The sequence below is a fragment of the Scylla paramamosain genome, chromosome 8 (assembly GCF_035594125.1).
Source record: "Scylla paramamosain isolate STU-SP2022 chromosome 8, ASM3559412v1, whole genome shotgun sequence".
Classification (NCBI taxonomy): domain Eukaryota; kingdom Metazoa; phylum Arthropoda; class Malacostraca; order Decapoda; family Portunidae; genus Scylla; species Scylla paramamosain.
In genome coordinates this window covers 29,543,996-29,562,039 of record NC_087158.1, presented here as the reverse complement: position 1 = coordinate 29,562,039, position 18,044 = coordinate 29,543,996, and the positions used below count along the sequence as shown (strand labels likewise).

Sequence of the window (18,044 nt, the reverse complement as noted above, 5' to 3'; positions counted from 1 at the left end):
TGAGGTGTAAAACTTTAGAAATTGAAAGATTTAAGCAACTTTATGCCAGTGAAGGAAGAGGAAGAGGCGGAGGAAGAGGAAGAGGTAGAAGAGGAGGTGGAAAAAGAATAGCAAAGGAGAGGTGCTAAAAAAATCACACACACACCCACACACACACACACACACACACACACACACACACACACACACACACACACGTACACATTTGCATGCACGCTCAGAACAAAACAAGGGATGAAGGTTTCCGCAGAAACTCACAAATCTTAGCCGAAAGGAAACCCAGTAAAAAAAAAAAAAGACATAAAAAAAATGAAATAGAAAAATAAATAAGACACATCATGGAACAAAACCCAACTACGAAGCTAAACAACCCGGGCCAAACTCTTGCTTTGACATAATTTTTGCATAAGAGGAAACGCGAAACACACACAGACGCACAGAGAGAGGCGCTCATTCTCTCGGACACAGAAAAAAAGTTCACAGGAGAGAGATAAACCTCGGTGTGTGAAGTAAATGAACATGAGATATACGTATACGAGGAGGAAATAACATGTCAGAGGGATTGTATAAAAAAAAAAGGAGACTGTAATAATCTTGAGAAATACATGTACGTTTATCTTCTTGGTTAGATTGACGTAACAGAGAGAGAGAGAGAGAGAGAGAGAGAGAGAGAGAGAGAGAGAGAGAGAGAGAGAGAGAGAGAGAGAGAGAGAGAGAGAATGACTGTGTGTGTGTGTGTGCGTGTGTGTGTGAAGTATGTATGTGTGTGCGTACCTCTAACACACACACACACACACACACACACACACACACACACACACACACACACACACACACACACACACACACACACACTCGGGAAGGCGCAAGAAATACAATGAAATACCCAAACCGAACCCCGGCTAATAATTGACACAGTGAGGCAGCGGTGCATAATGAAGGCGTCCTCGAGACTCCCTGATGAAGCGTCCGCTGTTGTGTTGGTGTTCGGCAAAACCCGCCACACGGTGAGACGCTTCCCTCATCTGGGTGTGACAACGGAGCACAAAAGCGTCGAGCAGGATGTGAGGGCTTTGGCGAGGGTGACACTGGCTGAGGGAACGACCCAAGACAGTACAAAGCAGCGCAGAGAGAAGAGATAGTCAGGATTATGAAAGGAACACAAACAAAGATCAAATAACAGAGCTTATCCCGCTTACGATGATGATTGTATATGGTACTCTCTCCCTCTCTCTCTCTCTCTCTCTCTCTCTCTCTCTCTCTCTCTCTCTCTCTCTCTCTCTCTCTCTCTCTCTCTCTCTCTCTCTCTCTCTGAAAATAAATGAAAGAGACGGATAAAAGAAACACGATGAAATGTCGAGGAGAGAGAGAAGGTGGAAACCGCTTTGAGAGTCATATTACTCACCACAATCGCGCCCCAGAAGCCGTCCTCCACCCCTGAAGAAGTCGTAGGAGAAGCCGAGATCCTGAGAGAACTTTACTAACAAGTCGATGCAGAATCCGGAACAGCAGCGAAAGTAGCCTTGAGTTTCGCATCGCCCAGCTCACGTTGACCCTGTGAGGGGGAGAAGGCGAGGAATGAGAGGTGGCCAAGGAACTAGTCAATAGGGGGAGCGAGAGAGATAGAGGGTTAGGGCAACTTGGAAGGGGATTACGGAGAAGTTAAGGGAAGGGAGGCCTCTAGAAACTGGGATGATAAAGTAGGTGATGTCAAAAGGAAAATTCTTGGATGGGAAGCACAAATAAAGCGGAAATGGTTATAGGGAAAAGAAAAGGTTATAGTAGGAATATAATACGTGCACAAGGTAACGAGAGAGGGGAAGGAGAGGAACTGTCACTAGATTCTGAGAGGTTGACGTGGGGGAAGATGAGATGCAGGAAAAGGAAGGTTGCAGAGGGGAATGAGATGTGAGAGGAATGATGTTTATGAGATGAGTAATGGGAAAGGAAGAGAGGCTTACAGGAGAAATATGAGGTGAACAGATGGAAGGTAGGAATGTTACAAGGTTGAGATGTGGAGGAAAAGAGAGGTTTATGAGAGGAGGTGGGACATGGACAAGAAGAGATGAGATGGACGTTACCTTGCAACCTCTCGCTATCTGGCAACTCAGATAGTCAATCATACTTGTTTTGTCAAGGAGTCCCTAAGATGAAGAAATGTCTTGATGTGGGGCATTCCTAAGTACCATCTCTCTCTATTTTCTACCGCTATCACTAAAATGAGAGACTTCTACGATTATTGTCTCTCTCTGTGATCCCGCTGAACCTCAAGACATCACCTACACAACCCACAGAATGGACGTGGTGAAGGAAATAGATGAAGTGGCTGTTGTGAGGAGATAGGCAGTGTGGACATTGAGGTGGAGCCTTGCAATAGATGAGACGGAGTAAATGTGAGTACTAAGTGACGAGCAAGATGAAGAAAGGAAAACGAGAAAAGGGAAAGAGTAATAGTGTGTTGTGAAGGTCTCCAAAGACACGACCTTAACACACACACACACACACACACACACACACACACACACACACACACACACGATAAGTACTTCGTTAAAGTGTACGAAAAATAATTAATTGGTTTTCCTTCTTGCACTCTATTTTCTGCCTTGTGATTGTTATTTGCCGTAACGATAGATGCATTTTTTCCATCAAAAACACTTTCCAATACCAAGGTTTTGACATTAATCAACCTTTTTACCAGGATATTTGATTTCACAAGTTTTCATTAAGATGATGTGAATGTGTGTGTGTGTGAGAGAGAGAGAGAGAGTGAGAGAGAGAGGAGGAGAGAGAGAGAGAGAGAGAGAGAGAGAGAGCAGAGAGAGAGAGAGAGAGAGAGAAAGTACGCTGTCATTTCTCTTGTCTTACGGGGAACGTGTCTAGGCAATACTCGCTCAAATAACTAACAATATTCACCCTACTATTCATCATTATCGCTGCCGAGTGGCCGCGTCTTCGTCCATTCCTTTCCTCCATCCAAGCGAGACTAATACAGACTTGCCGTGTTTGTCTTTATTCCCACGTCCTCGCGCCAAGTGTCTATTAAGCCTAATCGTCCCTCGCTGTGCCGCAAATATAGTTCTCGAGGGAGCCATCTGGTCCGGCTGCTCGTGTTGCGTCATCAGAATAGTGTGTGTACGTTATGCACGCTGGCGGTAGTGTCTTGCGTTGAAAGCGATAGATAGTGTCGGTGATAACGTGGTGGTTTGTAGCGCCGCGTTCCTTTATGGGGAAGGATGATAGTGCTGCTGAGATGACTTGTGGGTGATGGATGCTCAGCTGGAGGGAGGAAATTACATAGTTCTTACGAGTTTGTTGTCTAGTGCTCTAAATGTAATGTTTTGTTTGGTTGTGTTGCTCCTCTACGGGAAAGGATTATGATGTTACTGGTCGGGTGCTGGGCTGGAGGGAGTTACATTACGAGTTTTTTTCAAGTATGTTAACTGGTTTTCTTATATGTACTGGTTTGTTTGGTTGTGTAGTGATACGTTTGTCTAGAAATGAATGCTTGAAGTTGTATGCCTGAGTGTATTGCCTGAGCCTTTCCCTTCCCTCATGTTGTTTGTTAAGTCTGGTGTTTTGTTTAGTTGTGTTGCGATATATGTCTACACCTGAATGCTTGAATGTTTGAAGTTGTATAGCAAGTCTGTGCTGCCTGTGCCTGTCCCTTCACATTTCTTACTGTCTCTTAAGTCAGGCGTTCTTAGATGCACTGGTGTGTTTAGTTGTGTTGCGGTAAAGGCGTGTATGTATACTGTGTTGGATACTTGAAGTTATCTCGAATACCTGACTTGCACGTGCCTGTCCCCTCTCCCTTGCATGTGAGTTTATTCATAGGGAGTGGCGATCCCCTGGCGTGGCGTGGTCTCCCTCTTGCTCAAGAAGGATTGACAAGAATCATATGTATTTTAAAATGATTCTGAGAGTCGATAGTGGTTATTTCACTATTCTTTTGTATAAGATTTTTTCCCGGAACTTTAAAAGGGCTTGGATTAGTAAACTTTTGGAATCACTGGGTATTGTATAAATCATTCTTCCCCCTGTGGCTTGAACATAGCGGGACTGATTTCTTTGGTTTCCACAATATTAACTTTTGTGAGAGACGGTCTGACGCATCTGGTTTCATTCCGAACTGAATTTCCCTCGCTTTCCGCCCCTGTGACTAAACCTTCCTTATTGTCAAGGATTAGGGGTGATGGTGTGAGCGGCTCAGTTAAAAGTTGTGGTTAGGTAGCTTTGTTGAGTCTTGCCTTGTGTATGGTAAAAAATTATGGAGCCTCTTACGTGCTGTCTTACTTATCGCCGTTTTTATCTATTAACGTTTTAAATATATGGCCCATTAATTACACCACTGCTCGTTATAATGGCAGGGACGCACGTTTATTATACCCGTAGTAAAAACTTCTATGTAAATAAGAAGACATCCTTTGTGTTGGAGTGAAGCAGCGATAGACGTGTTAAGTAGGCGACTTGTGTGTGATCTTATGCCACTCAGTGAGGCTTTAGTACATCACAGAGAGCTACCATATCCATTACTCCCGCACATCAACCATTGGCTCTCCTCGCCACATCGTATCAGGCAGTCGGTTTATCTGGGTGCCTCAGTGTTTGCCGTAATCTGTTTTGCATTGAGTCATTTGGGTTCTCCGGAGGGATCTACTTTGATAACTCTGGTGAAATATTTATCACTCCCCGCTGTGTGTGTGTGGGAGTGAATGGCAGTGCTGGCGAACCGGATGGACTCGTTTATAGTTTATCTTTAATAAATTTAGACATAATGAAAGATACTTCTCTTTCCTGACTTTTTTTTTTTTTTTAATGAGTGCGAACCAGGTGTCAGGAGCAGCAGCCTCCAAGTCTCCGCTGTTTGTGTCCATTTGATGATTCAGATGCCGGAGAGTTTTGCACCAGTTTCTTTCCTCCGTAATAGCTTTGTTAGTGTGCGGGCGAGGGACGAGAGGCGTGATGGATGCGAGGAAAACAGAATGGTTGTTGCCTGTGCGTGATGTGCTTGTTGTGGCGGCCTGAGTGTCGGTGAGTGCTGTGTGGACGCTGTAAAGAAGGGACGGCATGGAAGTGGTGGTGCTGATGTTGACGGTGGCGATGCTGGTAGTGGTAATAGTGGTGGCGTGATGTTGGATTTATTACTACGCTTCAATTAGACATAAGGTGCTACACTTGGACATAAGGTGCTACACTTGGACATAAGGTGCTACACTTGGACACTACGAGTTTCTCTGGACGGCGGTGATAATTTCAATATGTCAAGGCTTAGATTGGAAGTGGTGGTGGTGGTGGCGTGATATGAGATACATATACACTACGCTTCAATTAGACATAAGGTGACTACACTTGACAGGATGTCCAGGATTACAGCGCGCTTCCCTGCACGGTGGTGATAACTTGAACCATGTCAAGGCGGAGATTGGAGGTGAAAGACTTTGATGGGCTAATGACATCAGTAACTTTTGTCCCCGTGTTTTTTCCCTCCATCGTGATTAGCATCGTAATTAGTGAACAAGTGGCAACTTTTCATAATGTTCGTACCTGATGGACTCATGACTTGTCAGGTATGGAGGAGGAAGGAAAGCGCGTGACCTGCATGATACGATGACAAACTCCTTCTTTCTGGACTTTCACGTTAGGTGAAGGTGTGCCCAGAACAGCCTTAGAGACTTTCTGTGTAGTCCTGCAGTGGCAAGGAAAGGTACGCAGCAGGGGCCAGAGTCTCTTGTACTTTGGGTGAATATTTTAGGGAGTGCAAGGGCCGCCCACCTCACATAGTAAAGGGAAGGTGAACAGGAAAGAGGAAGGGAAGGCAACTGTGTGTGTGTGTGTGTGTGTGTGTGTGTGTGTGTGTGTGTGTGTGTGTGTTGGCCAACTGTTTGATGTGCAGATGCAGGTACAGACAGGGTTAAAAAAAAAGCGTTACACGTCCAGTGACACAACAACAGGAACAAAGATAACAATAAAAGTATATGAAAAATAAAAACTTGTTCCAGACTCCAAGAAGTGGCCGCCGTTATAAAGATTTATCCCCAACCCTGCCACCACCACCACCACCACCACCACCACCACCACCACCACCAACACCACTTCGGAGGTAACTCAGAGCACGTCTGTTCCATGTCATATCTCAACCTTGCAACCCTCCATGACCCACCACCGCCTCTCCTTACCCTTACCACGTCTCCTTCAGCCCTCCCCTCCCGTCCATCTAACCTTCCGTATCACTCTTGCTCCCTACCTCCCTATCTCCCTCCCCGAACCCTTCCCAACTAGTCCTTCCCGCCCTATGTCCCTCTGTCTCCCCTCGCCACAGACTTACTCTTGCATCATCTCGTCGGAGGCAATCCTGCAATGGACACCCTTGTTAGCGGTGCACATGCCTGTCTCTGGGTTTGGCGGGTCCATGTTGATGAAGGGCGGCTCCTCCATGAAGGTGATCTGTGGGAGGACAAGATAGAAAGTCAGGAAAGTCGACAAGGGAAGAGATGACGCCATGAACCTTGGGAGAAAGAAAGAGGAAGAAAGAAGGAAGGAGGTCGTGAAAGAAAGAAGTGTGAAGGAGGATGTCATGAATTGAAAGAAGGGGAAAGATGAGAAGGAGGAGGAGGAGGAGGAGGAGATGGAGGGAGCAGAATAGGTGGGAGGAAAAAAGGATAAAAAGGGAGAGCAAGGGAGGGAGGTAATCAGTAGGGAGCGAGACGGAGCAGGTAGAAAATAGGTAAGCTGTGAGAGAGTGGAAGGAAGGTAAAGGAAAATATTCTATGTACAGTCAAGATATTACACTTTTCCCTCATGCTAATATAATTTTTTTCTTGTCATTTTTGGTGGTGGATGTGGTGGCAGATATGAAAGCAACAGAGAAGTCAGAAAATAGTGGTAATGGTTGTTGTGATGATGGAAGGAACGATGCTGGCAGTGGTGGTAAAGATGATGATGATGACTACAACTTTCCCTGCACACGATTCCTCAAGGCTTTAGTTACTTCCTACAACACCGTGACAAAGGTTGAGTTTAATGACACACACATACTTAACCGCGGGTGAGCGACGCACCGGGAAATATTGACCTTTTAAAAGATACTAGTATTTCTACCTTAATTATCTGCCAAGTACATTTTTATCAAGAATATTGTAAAATAATTGGATTAATAAGCTTGCTCTCCCTTCACGTCCAGGGCTATGTGGGAGGGAGGAGCAGGAGGAGCAGGAGGAGGAGAAAGATGGAAGGAGCGAAAATTTGTAATAAATGAAGGGAATAGGAGAAGGAACACTGGAATGGGAAACTATGAGAAAAAATGAAGGAAAAAGGAAAGAAAGAGGAGATAGGAAGAGTACTAAAAGAGAGAAAGAAAGGAGAGAGAGAAAGGATAAAAAATAAAAGAAATCAGAGACAGAGACAGAGAAGAAGGGAGGAGTGAGAGGGAGAGGAGAAAAAAAGGGGGGGTAGAGAAGGAGGATATTAGAGAAGAATAATAGAGTGCAATGAAAGAGTAGAAGGTTAGGAAACAAGAGTGGGAGGATGAAAGGGAAGAGTGAGACGATAAAAGACAAGAATAAATAGAATGAAATGGAGAAGTGGGAGGATAAAATTAAAGTACTGGAAGGCAAAATAAAAGAATGATAGAGTAAAAATAGAAGAGTGGGAGAACGGAAAAAAAAAAGTAAAGAATAAAAGTTGGGAACGAGGAACGGGAGGGTAAAATAGGAGAACGATGGTGTAAAAATAGAAGTATGGGGAAAAAATAATAATAAATAAAACAGAGCAGGGCAGGAAGTGAGGTAGTTAAATTGAAACATATTTTATTCATCAACATTTTATTTCTTTTAATTCAACACGCATCTTTTTTTTTATTTATTTTTTTTTATTCAACATGCCTCCTCTATATCTGCATTCATGTACGTACTGAAATAAAGAGCTTGAATACTTTTCTTCTCTCGTGTAGCGGTAAAAAATATAAGAAAAGAAAAACAAATAAGACCTCAGAGTTATTTGTATTCGCAATAGAGTGAAAGAAAGACAGAAAACGTACGACATTTTAAGGTTATATAACTTAACACCGGAGTCACTCTAACGTATATATTTTTTTTTCTAACCTACTCTCCTACTGGGCGGGTCTTTAATTATTTTCTCTCCTCACACCAGGTGGTCATTTATTTCAACCAGCCAATATTTTTTCCCCCTTAGCCTTGCCACCACCCACGCTCCACATCCTCTCCTTCATTTTCCTCATCGACTCAGGAATTCCTTTTCGTCATTGCGCTTGACGTCCACCTCAACACCGCTCTCCACTCAACCACACCACTCAAAAAAAAAAAAAAAAAAAAACCCAGTAAAAACACACGCCACTCAGTCACGCACCAGTCAACCATATCACGCTACTAAACCACTCAAACAACACACCATTCAACTACACCACTCAAAAACATAACAGATAAGTAATCACCACTGAAAAACACACCACATTAGCACACACCACTCAACTACACCCGAAAACACCTTCACTTGATCACAACACACAGGTATACCACTCAGCCACGCCACCACTCAACCACACACAATTCAATCATGCTTCAGTGTTTCCAGATCTTCAAATACTTTCTTGAACTGACTGCTTATTTCATGACAGTCACCTAAAGCAGCAATGGTGAAGGAGAGGTTAGGGGATACACAGAAAAGGACCAGTAATAGTCAGTAGTTGTAGTAGTAGTTGTAGTAGTAGTAGTAGTAGTAGTAGTAGTAGTAGTAACAGTAGTAGTAAGATATTGATGTTATTGATGTCGATGTCTCTCCCCGTGAACCCTTCTGTGTATTGGACAAGGCAACCAGGCTCACTGTTTGCTGCATGACTTTTTATTCTTTCCTCATCGTTATCCTGTGTTTGTTAAAGGTCTGGTGTAGAGCGCTAGTTGCCTGTACCCTGTCTCTCTCTCTCTCTCTCTCTCTCTCTCTCTCTCTCTCTCTCTCTCTCTCTCTCTCTCTCTCTCTCTCTCTCTCTCTCTCTCTCTCTCTTTCATAATGATGTCTGAAATCTAAAAGCGTGGAAGGATAATCATATGAAATTTATATTTTGATGCGGTATGTCGCTCTCTCTCTCTCTCTCTCTCTCTCTCTCTCTCTCTCTCTCTCTCTCTCTCTCTCTCTCTCTCTGTTTGCGTGTGTGTGTGTGTGTGTGTGTGTGTGTGTGTGTGTGTGTGTGTGTGTGTGTGTGTGTGTGTGTTCGGCGTGGACGAGGCGCGTACAGCTCACGTGTAGGCGTGTGTAATGTTAGTGAGGCAGGTTGAGAAGAAAGGAGGTCATGGAGAAGATGAGGCATTGAGAGAGAGAGAGAGAGAGAGAGAGAGAGAGAGAGAGAGAGAGAGAGAGAGAGAGACAGAGAGAGAGAGAAGGTTAGCTATGATACCCGTAGGTGTGAAAATCTAGAACAGGATATGAATTTCACAATTTTACTGTTTTTTTTTTTCTCTTGCCTTTTTTTTTTTTTTTTTCGATGTGTGTATTTATAGAAATGAATGATGCACGGGAGCTGTGTGGCGGCGGGAAGCTGGATCAGATGGGATTAAAAATATGACGAATACATTGTACGTCAGAGTTACCCTTTACTTTTCCTCTCCACTCGTTCATTGAGACTCTAATCTGCTGCTCTTATATACAGTTCATTCCTCCGTCTCTCAACAGGAGCAAGATTATATTCAATTTCACGATATACGCACGGAAAGGAGGAGAGAGGGAGAGGGTATGGAGGACAGACAGAGAGAGAGAGAGAGAGAGAGAGAGAGAGTAAGGAGTTGGAGAGGCAGAGGAGCGCCCAGTTAATGTATGATAATGTAAGCAGTTGTGTTTACTAGTCTGAGCGTAGGCAGACTGGCGCAGAGAAGTCGACAATCGTGGTGACAAAGTTGGTTATTAGGCTTGGCTGAGGAGACCCTGTGTGTGTGTGTGTATGTGTGTGTGTTAGTGGAGTACAACCTGCCAATGTGTAATAATGGGAATCTGCAGTCGTACTCTATGACTTTGCGTTCACTTTGTAGTCAGTAAACATATCTATCTATTTACCTATCTATCTATCTATCTATCTCTGTGTACTTAGCCTTGTCTCCATATATCCTCTGGTTGTTTCCGTTTACTTGTGTTTGTGTGTTTTTGTTATTCATAAGTTACTCCATTAGATACGATAACCTCTCTTGTTTACTCTCTCTCTCTCTCTCTCTCTCTCTCTCTCTCTCTCTCTCTCTCTCTCTCTCTCTCTCTCTCTCTCTCTCTCTCTCTCTCTCTCTCTCTCTCTCTCTCTCTCTCTCTCTCTCTCTCTCTCTCTCTCTACATAAGCGTGTCCGCCTCAGGGTAAATAATCATCGCCTCATTTAACTTCGTCACACACAACACGCCTCCACCTCACTGTTTTCCTGTAAGACCTGACCACCTGGCGACGGGCACAGGTGAAACTCATTAAACAATGCACGTTTTTGGCCACAAGTTCGCAGCACGTGAGGCCTCGTTCACAATACAAGGGTTCATGAAGGGCTGATATTAAGAAACTTTTTTATTTTTTTATTTTAGTGATTCACAGGGAACTCAGTGAATGTGGGCTGAAAAGTGTGATGCTAATGTTTAAGATAGGTGAGGTGGAGAGTATTGGTGGTGGTGGTTAATGAAGATGGTAACGGCAGCTTATGATTATTAACAAACCTTGCTGTTATAATAGAAGTTCATAGAGATAATAATCATTCCCATAGAAAAAGAAGGAATATAATGGACAATGCTTTCTATTTGATTGCATCCCTATTCTGTCCATCTTACCAACGCGAGAGTTAATCAGTTTCTTCACTCTTTCATCTACTTCTCTGGTCAACCCTCAATAAGCTGTCTATCTAGTCCGCTTTCCACGTTCCTAAGGACTATCTATTTGAAAAGAAGAATATGAAAACATCTAAATCTAAGCTTGATTTCATCCGTTTTCTTATCAACTTTTTTGGGGGGATATGTGAAAATAAGCAGCTGTTTTTCATGATCTAGCTCAAGACCAACTACTCTTTGTACATGACATGAAGAAACACTCAGCTCTCTCACCACGACTATTTTCAAAGGCCACAGAGGTGATAAGGCAGATTCTTAAGAGTGTTTCTTCTTCTTATAATGTGGAAATCTTGTTAATCTGTCACTAGAACAATAAAAACACCGTTAAAACCCGCGTAACTTCAACTAGAACCTTTTGAATGTAGTGGAGGTGCAGCGCAGAAGTGTTTTAGGGTACGGCCAGAAGAGTGGTACACGAATCCCACCAAACGCACCAAACACAAGCAGCACAGCCACGCCCTCTCTGTACACGAAGGAATCCATAAATGATTTCGCCCCAAGTCGTGTGCTCATCGCCACGCCGCTGCTCATCAAACGAATCCCTACCAGGCATCAGGAAACCAATCAGCGACACGCCCACAGCTCCCCTCCTCGGGCCGCGCTGCAGAAATCTAGTCTCCAGTGTGCACGGCTTCCGGGCTTAGCGCTACCTTGGAACAAAGCGGAGAGACGCGCCCAAATGTGAGAGATTCGATGCCTTAGAGGCTGATGTGATGGATCGGTGCGAATGTAGGGGTATTAAGAGTACGGAGTATTGGTGGTGGTAGTGGTAGTAATGGTAGTAGTGGCATAGAAGTTGTTGTAGTAGAGGTGATGAGGATAGTAGCAATAGTAGTAGTAGTAGTAGTAGTAAAGTAGTCATATTAGTAATGATAATAGTGCTCGTGTTAGAGGTACTATTGATATATAATAACAAAGACTAGAGTGACACTTCCTCTTACTGACCTTCAGATGAAATTTTTCTGGGATGCCGTTGGGGGGCACGTGGGAGTATCCGGGCCACACTATGTCCTTGACCTCCAGTGACCCCGCCTGGTCCTTGCCTGAGCGCCACACCCCGATCTGCCGCGGCGGGAGAGACAGAGCGACAAATTAAGAGATAGATACAGATAGATAAATAGATAGATATGCAGATAGATGGATAGATAAATATGTAGATAGATAGATAGATAGATAGATAGATAGATAGATAGATAAATAGTTAGATAGATAGATAGATGGATGGATGGATAGATAGATAGATAGGGAGACTGACAGAGACGTACACACACACACACACACACACACACACACACACACACACACACACACACACACACACAACACGCAGTCACACACAAGCACAGATAAACACACATACATGCAACAAGACAAATAATGCATTCAAACACTCAAGCAAACACACGGATGCTGCTGATTGAAACACACACACACACACACACACACACACACACACCACACACACACACGGAGGAGCGTCAACAAACAGACTAATCCATATAAAGGCATCACGTTGTATACAATGATCCAAGCGGAGCGTTATTAGGATAGGAGGAGGAGGAGGAGGAGGAGGAGGAGGAGGAGGAGGGATGAAGGAAGACGAAAGAGGAAAATCTGCAGAAAGGAAGAGGTAGGTGGAGGATGGACGAGGATGGAAGAGGAGGAGGAGGAGGAGGAGGAAGAAGAAGAAAAGAGAATAGCGTGGAAGAGAGGGAGAGGTTAAAGGATAAAGCAAAGGAAGAAGGAGAAATATAAAAAAAATATACACATACTTTCTTAATTTTTTCTTTTACCAAATGTTTTTTTTTTTTTTTTTTTTTAATTTACGTTGTTGCTTGAAAGTTCAGTCACGTTATGGCGAGTGATTCTTTCTCTCTCTCTCTCTCTCTCTCTCTCTCTCTCTCTCTCTCTCTCTCTCTCTCTCTCTCTCTCTCTCTCTCTCTCTCTTGTTAATTACTTCATTTTCCCCTGGTGTTTTTTTTATCTATATTTTTCCTTCACCTCATCCTACCCTTTCCCATTCTTCGTGTGTATTCCCTTTCTCTTCTCTTGTCTCTTCTTCCTGTACATTTTCCCTTCTCCTCCCGTCTTTTCCCATTCCTTTTTCCCCCCTATATTCTCCTGTTCCCAGTCTTTTTATCTATTCCCTTCTTCTTCCCCTATATTTCCCGTCTCCTCCCTGTCTCCTGTCTGTTCCCACCTTGCATTACTAGAACACTCTGCACCTATACTTCATGTAACCTCATTATAAGCAAATAGGCCTACCGTTACTCATTCGTATGCTCATTCCCTTCTACTCCTCTTTCTACTACTATAAGGAAAGGTAGGACGAACACGAGGAGTAGGAGGAGGAGGAAAAACAGAAAAAAAGAGAAGGATAATAAAGAATAAGAGGAATAGGTAAATAAAGTGGAGGAGGAGAAGCAGGAAGAGAAAGAGAATGGCCAGGAATAAAGTAAAGAAAGAGGAAGAGAAGAAAGAAAATGAGGAGACGTAGAGTGGAAAAAAAAACAAAAAAAACAAAGAGGAAGAGATAAAGAAAGAGGAGAAACAGGAGAAGGGAAAGGGAAAATAATGAGCAGAATAAAAAAAAGTAAAGAAACAGGAGGAGGAGGAGGAGAAGGAAATAAAGAGAAACGATAACCAGAATAAAAAAAAACAAAAACAGAAAACAGTAAAGAAAGACGAGAATTAGGAATCGGAACATCATTTAACTGACTGACTGAATGCAGCAAGGTAGAGTAACGAAAGCAGCAACAGGAAGAGGAAGAGGAGCGAGGGACGGAGAGGTACGTACATACATAACAGACTAATGCGCAATAGTCCATTAGCAAGCGGCATCGGAAAACAAACAAGAGGCGGGGCGTGTAACTAGATTATCCATAGCGAGAAGTACAAGTAGCCGCGAGTTGCCAATACTGGCGTGTGCTCGTGTGGTGAGGCGGCGAGTTGCCACACGCGATGAGTAAGTAAGGCAAGGAAGATACGTTGTAGAATGATCGAGTGATAGATAGATAGATAGATAGATAGATAGATAGATAGATAGAGAGAGAGAGAGAGAGAGAGAGAGAGAGAGAGAGAGAGAGAGAGAGAGAGAGAGAGAGAGAGAGAGAGAGAGAGAGAGAGAGACGCACAAAGAAAAAGGGAATTAAGGAAAATAGTATAGATTGAAACTTGGGTACATAACACACACACACACACACACACACACACACACACACACACCATCACACCACACGCATGAAACACAATTATTCCACTTATTAGATTATTCATCGCCAACACACATTTTTAACCTTCAATTTTCTTGCTGCTTCATGGCGGTGTAGTGGTGGTGGTGGTGGTTGTGATGGTGGCAGTGGTGGTGGCGGTGGTGGTGATGGTGATAGTTTGTTTATTCTGCTCCCTTGACTTTTTTTCGTTTTTTTTTTTCAATCTATTTTTTTTCTTGTTATAGTGTTCATGGAGAGTTTTATCTTTTAGTTTGTTCTCTCTCTATTATTTCTTTTTTTTTTTACCACTCTTTTTTTTTAAGCTTCATATCTAGTTTGAGTTTCCAGGAGATTGTTCTTGATTGAAAGCTTTTTTTTTTTTTTATACACTAAGGTCCATAATATGCAGCTTTACATTTCTTTTTTTCCTATGATGGGTAGATTTTACAGGACAGCTCAAAATGGAACTGACACAAGGCTGAATGTTTGCAGCGCCATCTTTTGACGATTCCCCCTCATCTCCTCTCGGTGGTTCTCTTTGCTGGAGTGGCAATCAAGCGTCCGGTAACTGGGCAACGTGCGGCGCGGTTTTTTTTGTGTCACTTCACGACGCACGATGGTATTGATGTCATGCGCAGGACTCACTTGCTCTGCGTCATGTTTCAGTCTGTCACTGCCATGTACTGTGCTCTTGATATCTTCCTATTACACAAGGCAAGAGTTCATAACTCAGCATAGTCTTGTATTGTGATGATCAACATTAATTACAAGTCCTTGTCTGATATTTCCAATTTATTCCCTCTGCCTCGTGTCTGCCACTGCCATGTACTTTTTTTTTTTTATGTAGAAGGGACACTGGCCAAGGACAACAAAAACACAATAAAAGAAAAAAAGTCCAATGAGATGCCAGTCCCAGAACAGGGTCCAAGGCGGTAGTCAAAAATTGCAGGATAAGTGCTCTTTATGTCTTCCTATCACACAAAATAAGAGTTCATAACTCTACATAGAAGTCTTTTATTCTGCTGATCAAAGTAACTATGGATATTTTGAACGCAGTATCGTCAATATTAATAGATTTCCCTTTAATGTGAAAACTTCGCCATTTGACAGACACCTTTGTATTCTTAAGTATTCAGGCATCTTGCCTCGACTACTTTTAGCACGATGGAATGGAAGTTATCATGGATTTCAAGGAGGGTTTTATGATTCTAATGATTATATAACATGACTCCTGCCTTATCCTCAAATTTTGATAACCCTTTTGGCCACACTCTTTGAGGACTGGCACCTTCAGTGGGCCTTTCGTACATAGCCTTTTGTTCCCCTGAGCCTGAGTCTCTCTTACATAAAAAAGAAAATCAATGAGGAAACCACCCAAGAGAACCTGATTAATGATTTCAGTAGTCTTTGAAAGCTGCCCAAAGCTTTTCAGAATATGAGTCATAATCTGCAGTTCTGATTTATTCTTCCCCAATTCATAGAAATTAATTAATCTCTTGTTCTGAACATTTTTTCTCTTCATTTGTCGTAGCACATACTCGTACGTGTCATATTTTCCTCTTAAAATTTACTCTAAGTACATATTGGCCAGCCTTCCCTACAAAGACGGATTGGCAATTGCTGGTAAGGTGTGCGCCTCATCTAGTAAAGAGAGAATGCAGGCTGGACATCACCTGGCAACGCTAGGCTCTCCCTCGCCAGCGGTGGTTACGGCCTCGCCTTTCAAAGTGGGTCGCGGCGGTGAGAGGAACGGACGTGGTAACGGCTCAAACTTTTCACACACCCATTCGTTTATCACTCAGCGCGCGGGGAAAGCCCTTCACGTCCACTACAGCGTGCCTGCGTGAATAATAGCATGGTGGACGACAAGGACCCCGGCGGCCGTCAAGATTAAGGGACATGCAACTTGAAGGACGCCGCTCGAGTCTCGATAACAACGTGACCCAGCGAGAAGCAAGAGAAGAGGCATGACTTTGTGGCGGATGAAATACTTCGTGCTATTACTGACATTGTTGCGAGTCCGGCAGTGATGAGGGAGGCCAGATTAACTTTCCAGCCCCCACCAAGTCCTTAAGACTGGTCTCCCACACGCCCACACATCGCTAGATCCCCAAGCCGAGTTCCCCACACGCCTCCCACACCGCCAAACACCGAAGGAAAGTCCAGCACACACCCACACACCGCCCAGCCCACGCCCCGCTCCCTAATTCCGGACGCTCTAGTTTTGGAAAAGTCATTTGTCATCAAGTTTTCGAAAAATAATGTAATTTACGTCGTTGCGGTAGAAAATTACAACTCAAGCCGTAGAAAAGTATAAATTACATCCAGGGATATATTTTTTTCCTCGGGCCTGGAAACTGATTGGAAAATGTTAGATATTGAAGATATTTTTGAGGCATCAAGAGGACTTGAGAAAATGTTAGATATCGAATAGATTTTTTTGAAAGGCGACTTGAGAACGAAAGGCGAAATTAATGTATTAGGGAGATCCGTTTAACGCATAACCGATAAGTAGTTATTAACGTAAGGAAAAGCAAGAGAGAGAGAGAGAGAGAGAGAGAGAGAGAGAGAGAGAGAGAGAGAGAGAGAGAGAGAGAGACAAAAAAATTATAATAATAATGCATCCGTGTTAATTAGTTCCTGGAAACAATCAAACATCAGACTAACACACTGTATCTTTCCACAACAACAACAACAACAACAACAAACGAACAACACCAACAAAACTCTAGGCAAAACAAAAACAAAACAAAAAACAAAAAAAAACTATATATTGAATCAGACCAAACAAGACAAGACAAAGGAAGACGAACCAAGACCCACGACCAAAACCAAGATCAAGAGGAAGACAACATCCCACCTACACAGCGAGACAAAGAAAACGAAATTCTCAGCCCAGCACACACAGATAAAGTCCCAGTCAGGAACAGCAGACAGCAGAGGCGTGAGGAGGCACGTTGGCAGGGAGACAGGCGTGAGAAAAGAAAGAAAAAGGAAGATGGATGCTTTGGGGAGGGAGAGAGACTGCAGGTACGGAGGAGGAGAGGAAGGCAGGTGTGCTTGTAAAGAGTGTACGTAGGAAGACTAAAACTGAGGCGAATATGGAGGGCGTGATGGATAAAGTATTGGATTTAGGGAAGGATGAACGAAGGAGAGGCAGGTCTGAGTAAAAGAACGGAATGAAGGATCGAGGAAAACTGAATGAGGAAATAAAATGGAAGGAATGAAGGAAGATGAGAGGAAAAATGGAGGAAGGGAAGGAGAGAGAGAGAGAGAGAGAGAGAGAGAGAGAGAGAGAGAGAGAGAGAGAGAGAGAGAGAGAGAGAGAGAGGAAAGAAGGCTGGAGATGAAGGAAGAAAGGAAGACTTGTGTAAAATGATAAATTGAAGGATTGAGGAAAATGGAGACCGAGAGAGGAAATGAGGGAGACGTGTGATGGTGAGAGGAAAAATGGAGGAAGGGAAGGAGAGAGAGAGAGAGAGAGAGAGAGAGAGAGAGAGAGAGAGAGAGAGAGAGAGAGAGAGAGAGAGAGAGAGAGAGAGAGAGAGAGAGAGAGAGTAAAGGTGTGAAACAAAGAAAAAGGAAGGAATGAAGAGAACAGAAACGAGTGAAAGATGTACAGGTAGGCTGGGATACAGATAAACAAAAGAGGCAGTTTAGCAGGTAGGCAAAGCTATAAGCGGATAATAAAGATAAACAGTAGAGCAATAACCTAGCAGTAAAAACATTAAAGTAGGCAGTAGAACAGGTAGAAATGGATATAGGTAGACAATAGAGTAGTAATCTGGTAGTAAAAGCAGTAAATTAGGCATTTGAACAGGGGAACAGGTAAACAACACAGCAGCAAGGCAGTAAACATGTTAAGCAGTAATAGAAGGTAAGCATGGGAGCAGGGAAGCGCAATACTAATAATTTAGCAGTAAAATGAGTAAGCAAGCAGTTGGACAGGGCTATAGGGAGATAGTCAAGCAG

General features: G+C 43.3%; 1 protein-coding gene across 1 annotated transcript in view; it reads right to left on the bottom strand.

The window, feature by feature from the left end:
• Window positions 1-18,044, bottom strand: part of LOC135103118 (glutamate receptor ionotropic, NMDA 2B-like) — a 226,574-nt gene that overhangs the window by 68,689 nt on the left and 139,841 nt on the right. Inside the window, 5 exon segments of the mRNA XM_064009158.1 lie at window positions 1,406-1,435; window positions 1,437-1,523; window positions 1,525-1,555; window positions 6,329-6,447; window positions 11,806-11,922. Coding sequence (XP_063865228.1) covers window positions 1,406-1,435; window positions 1,437-1,523; window positions 1,525-1,555; window positions 6,329-6,447; window positions 11,806-11,922 — 384 coding nt within the window.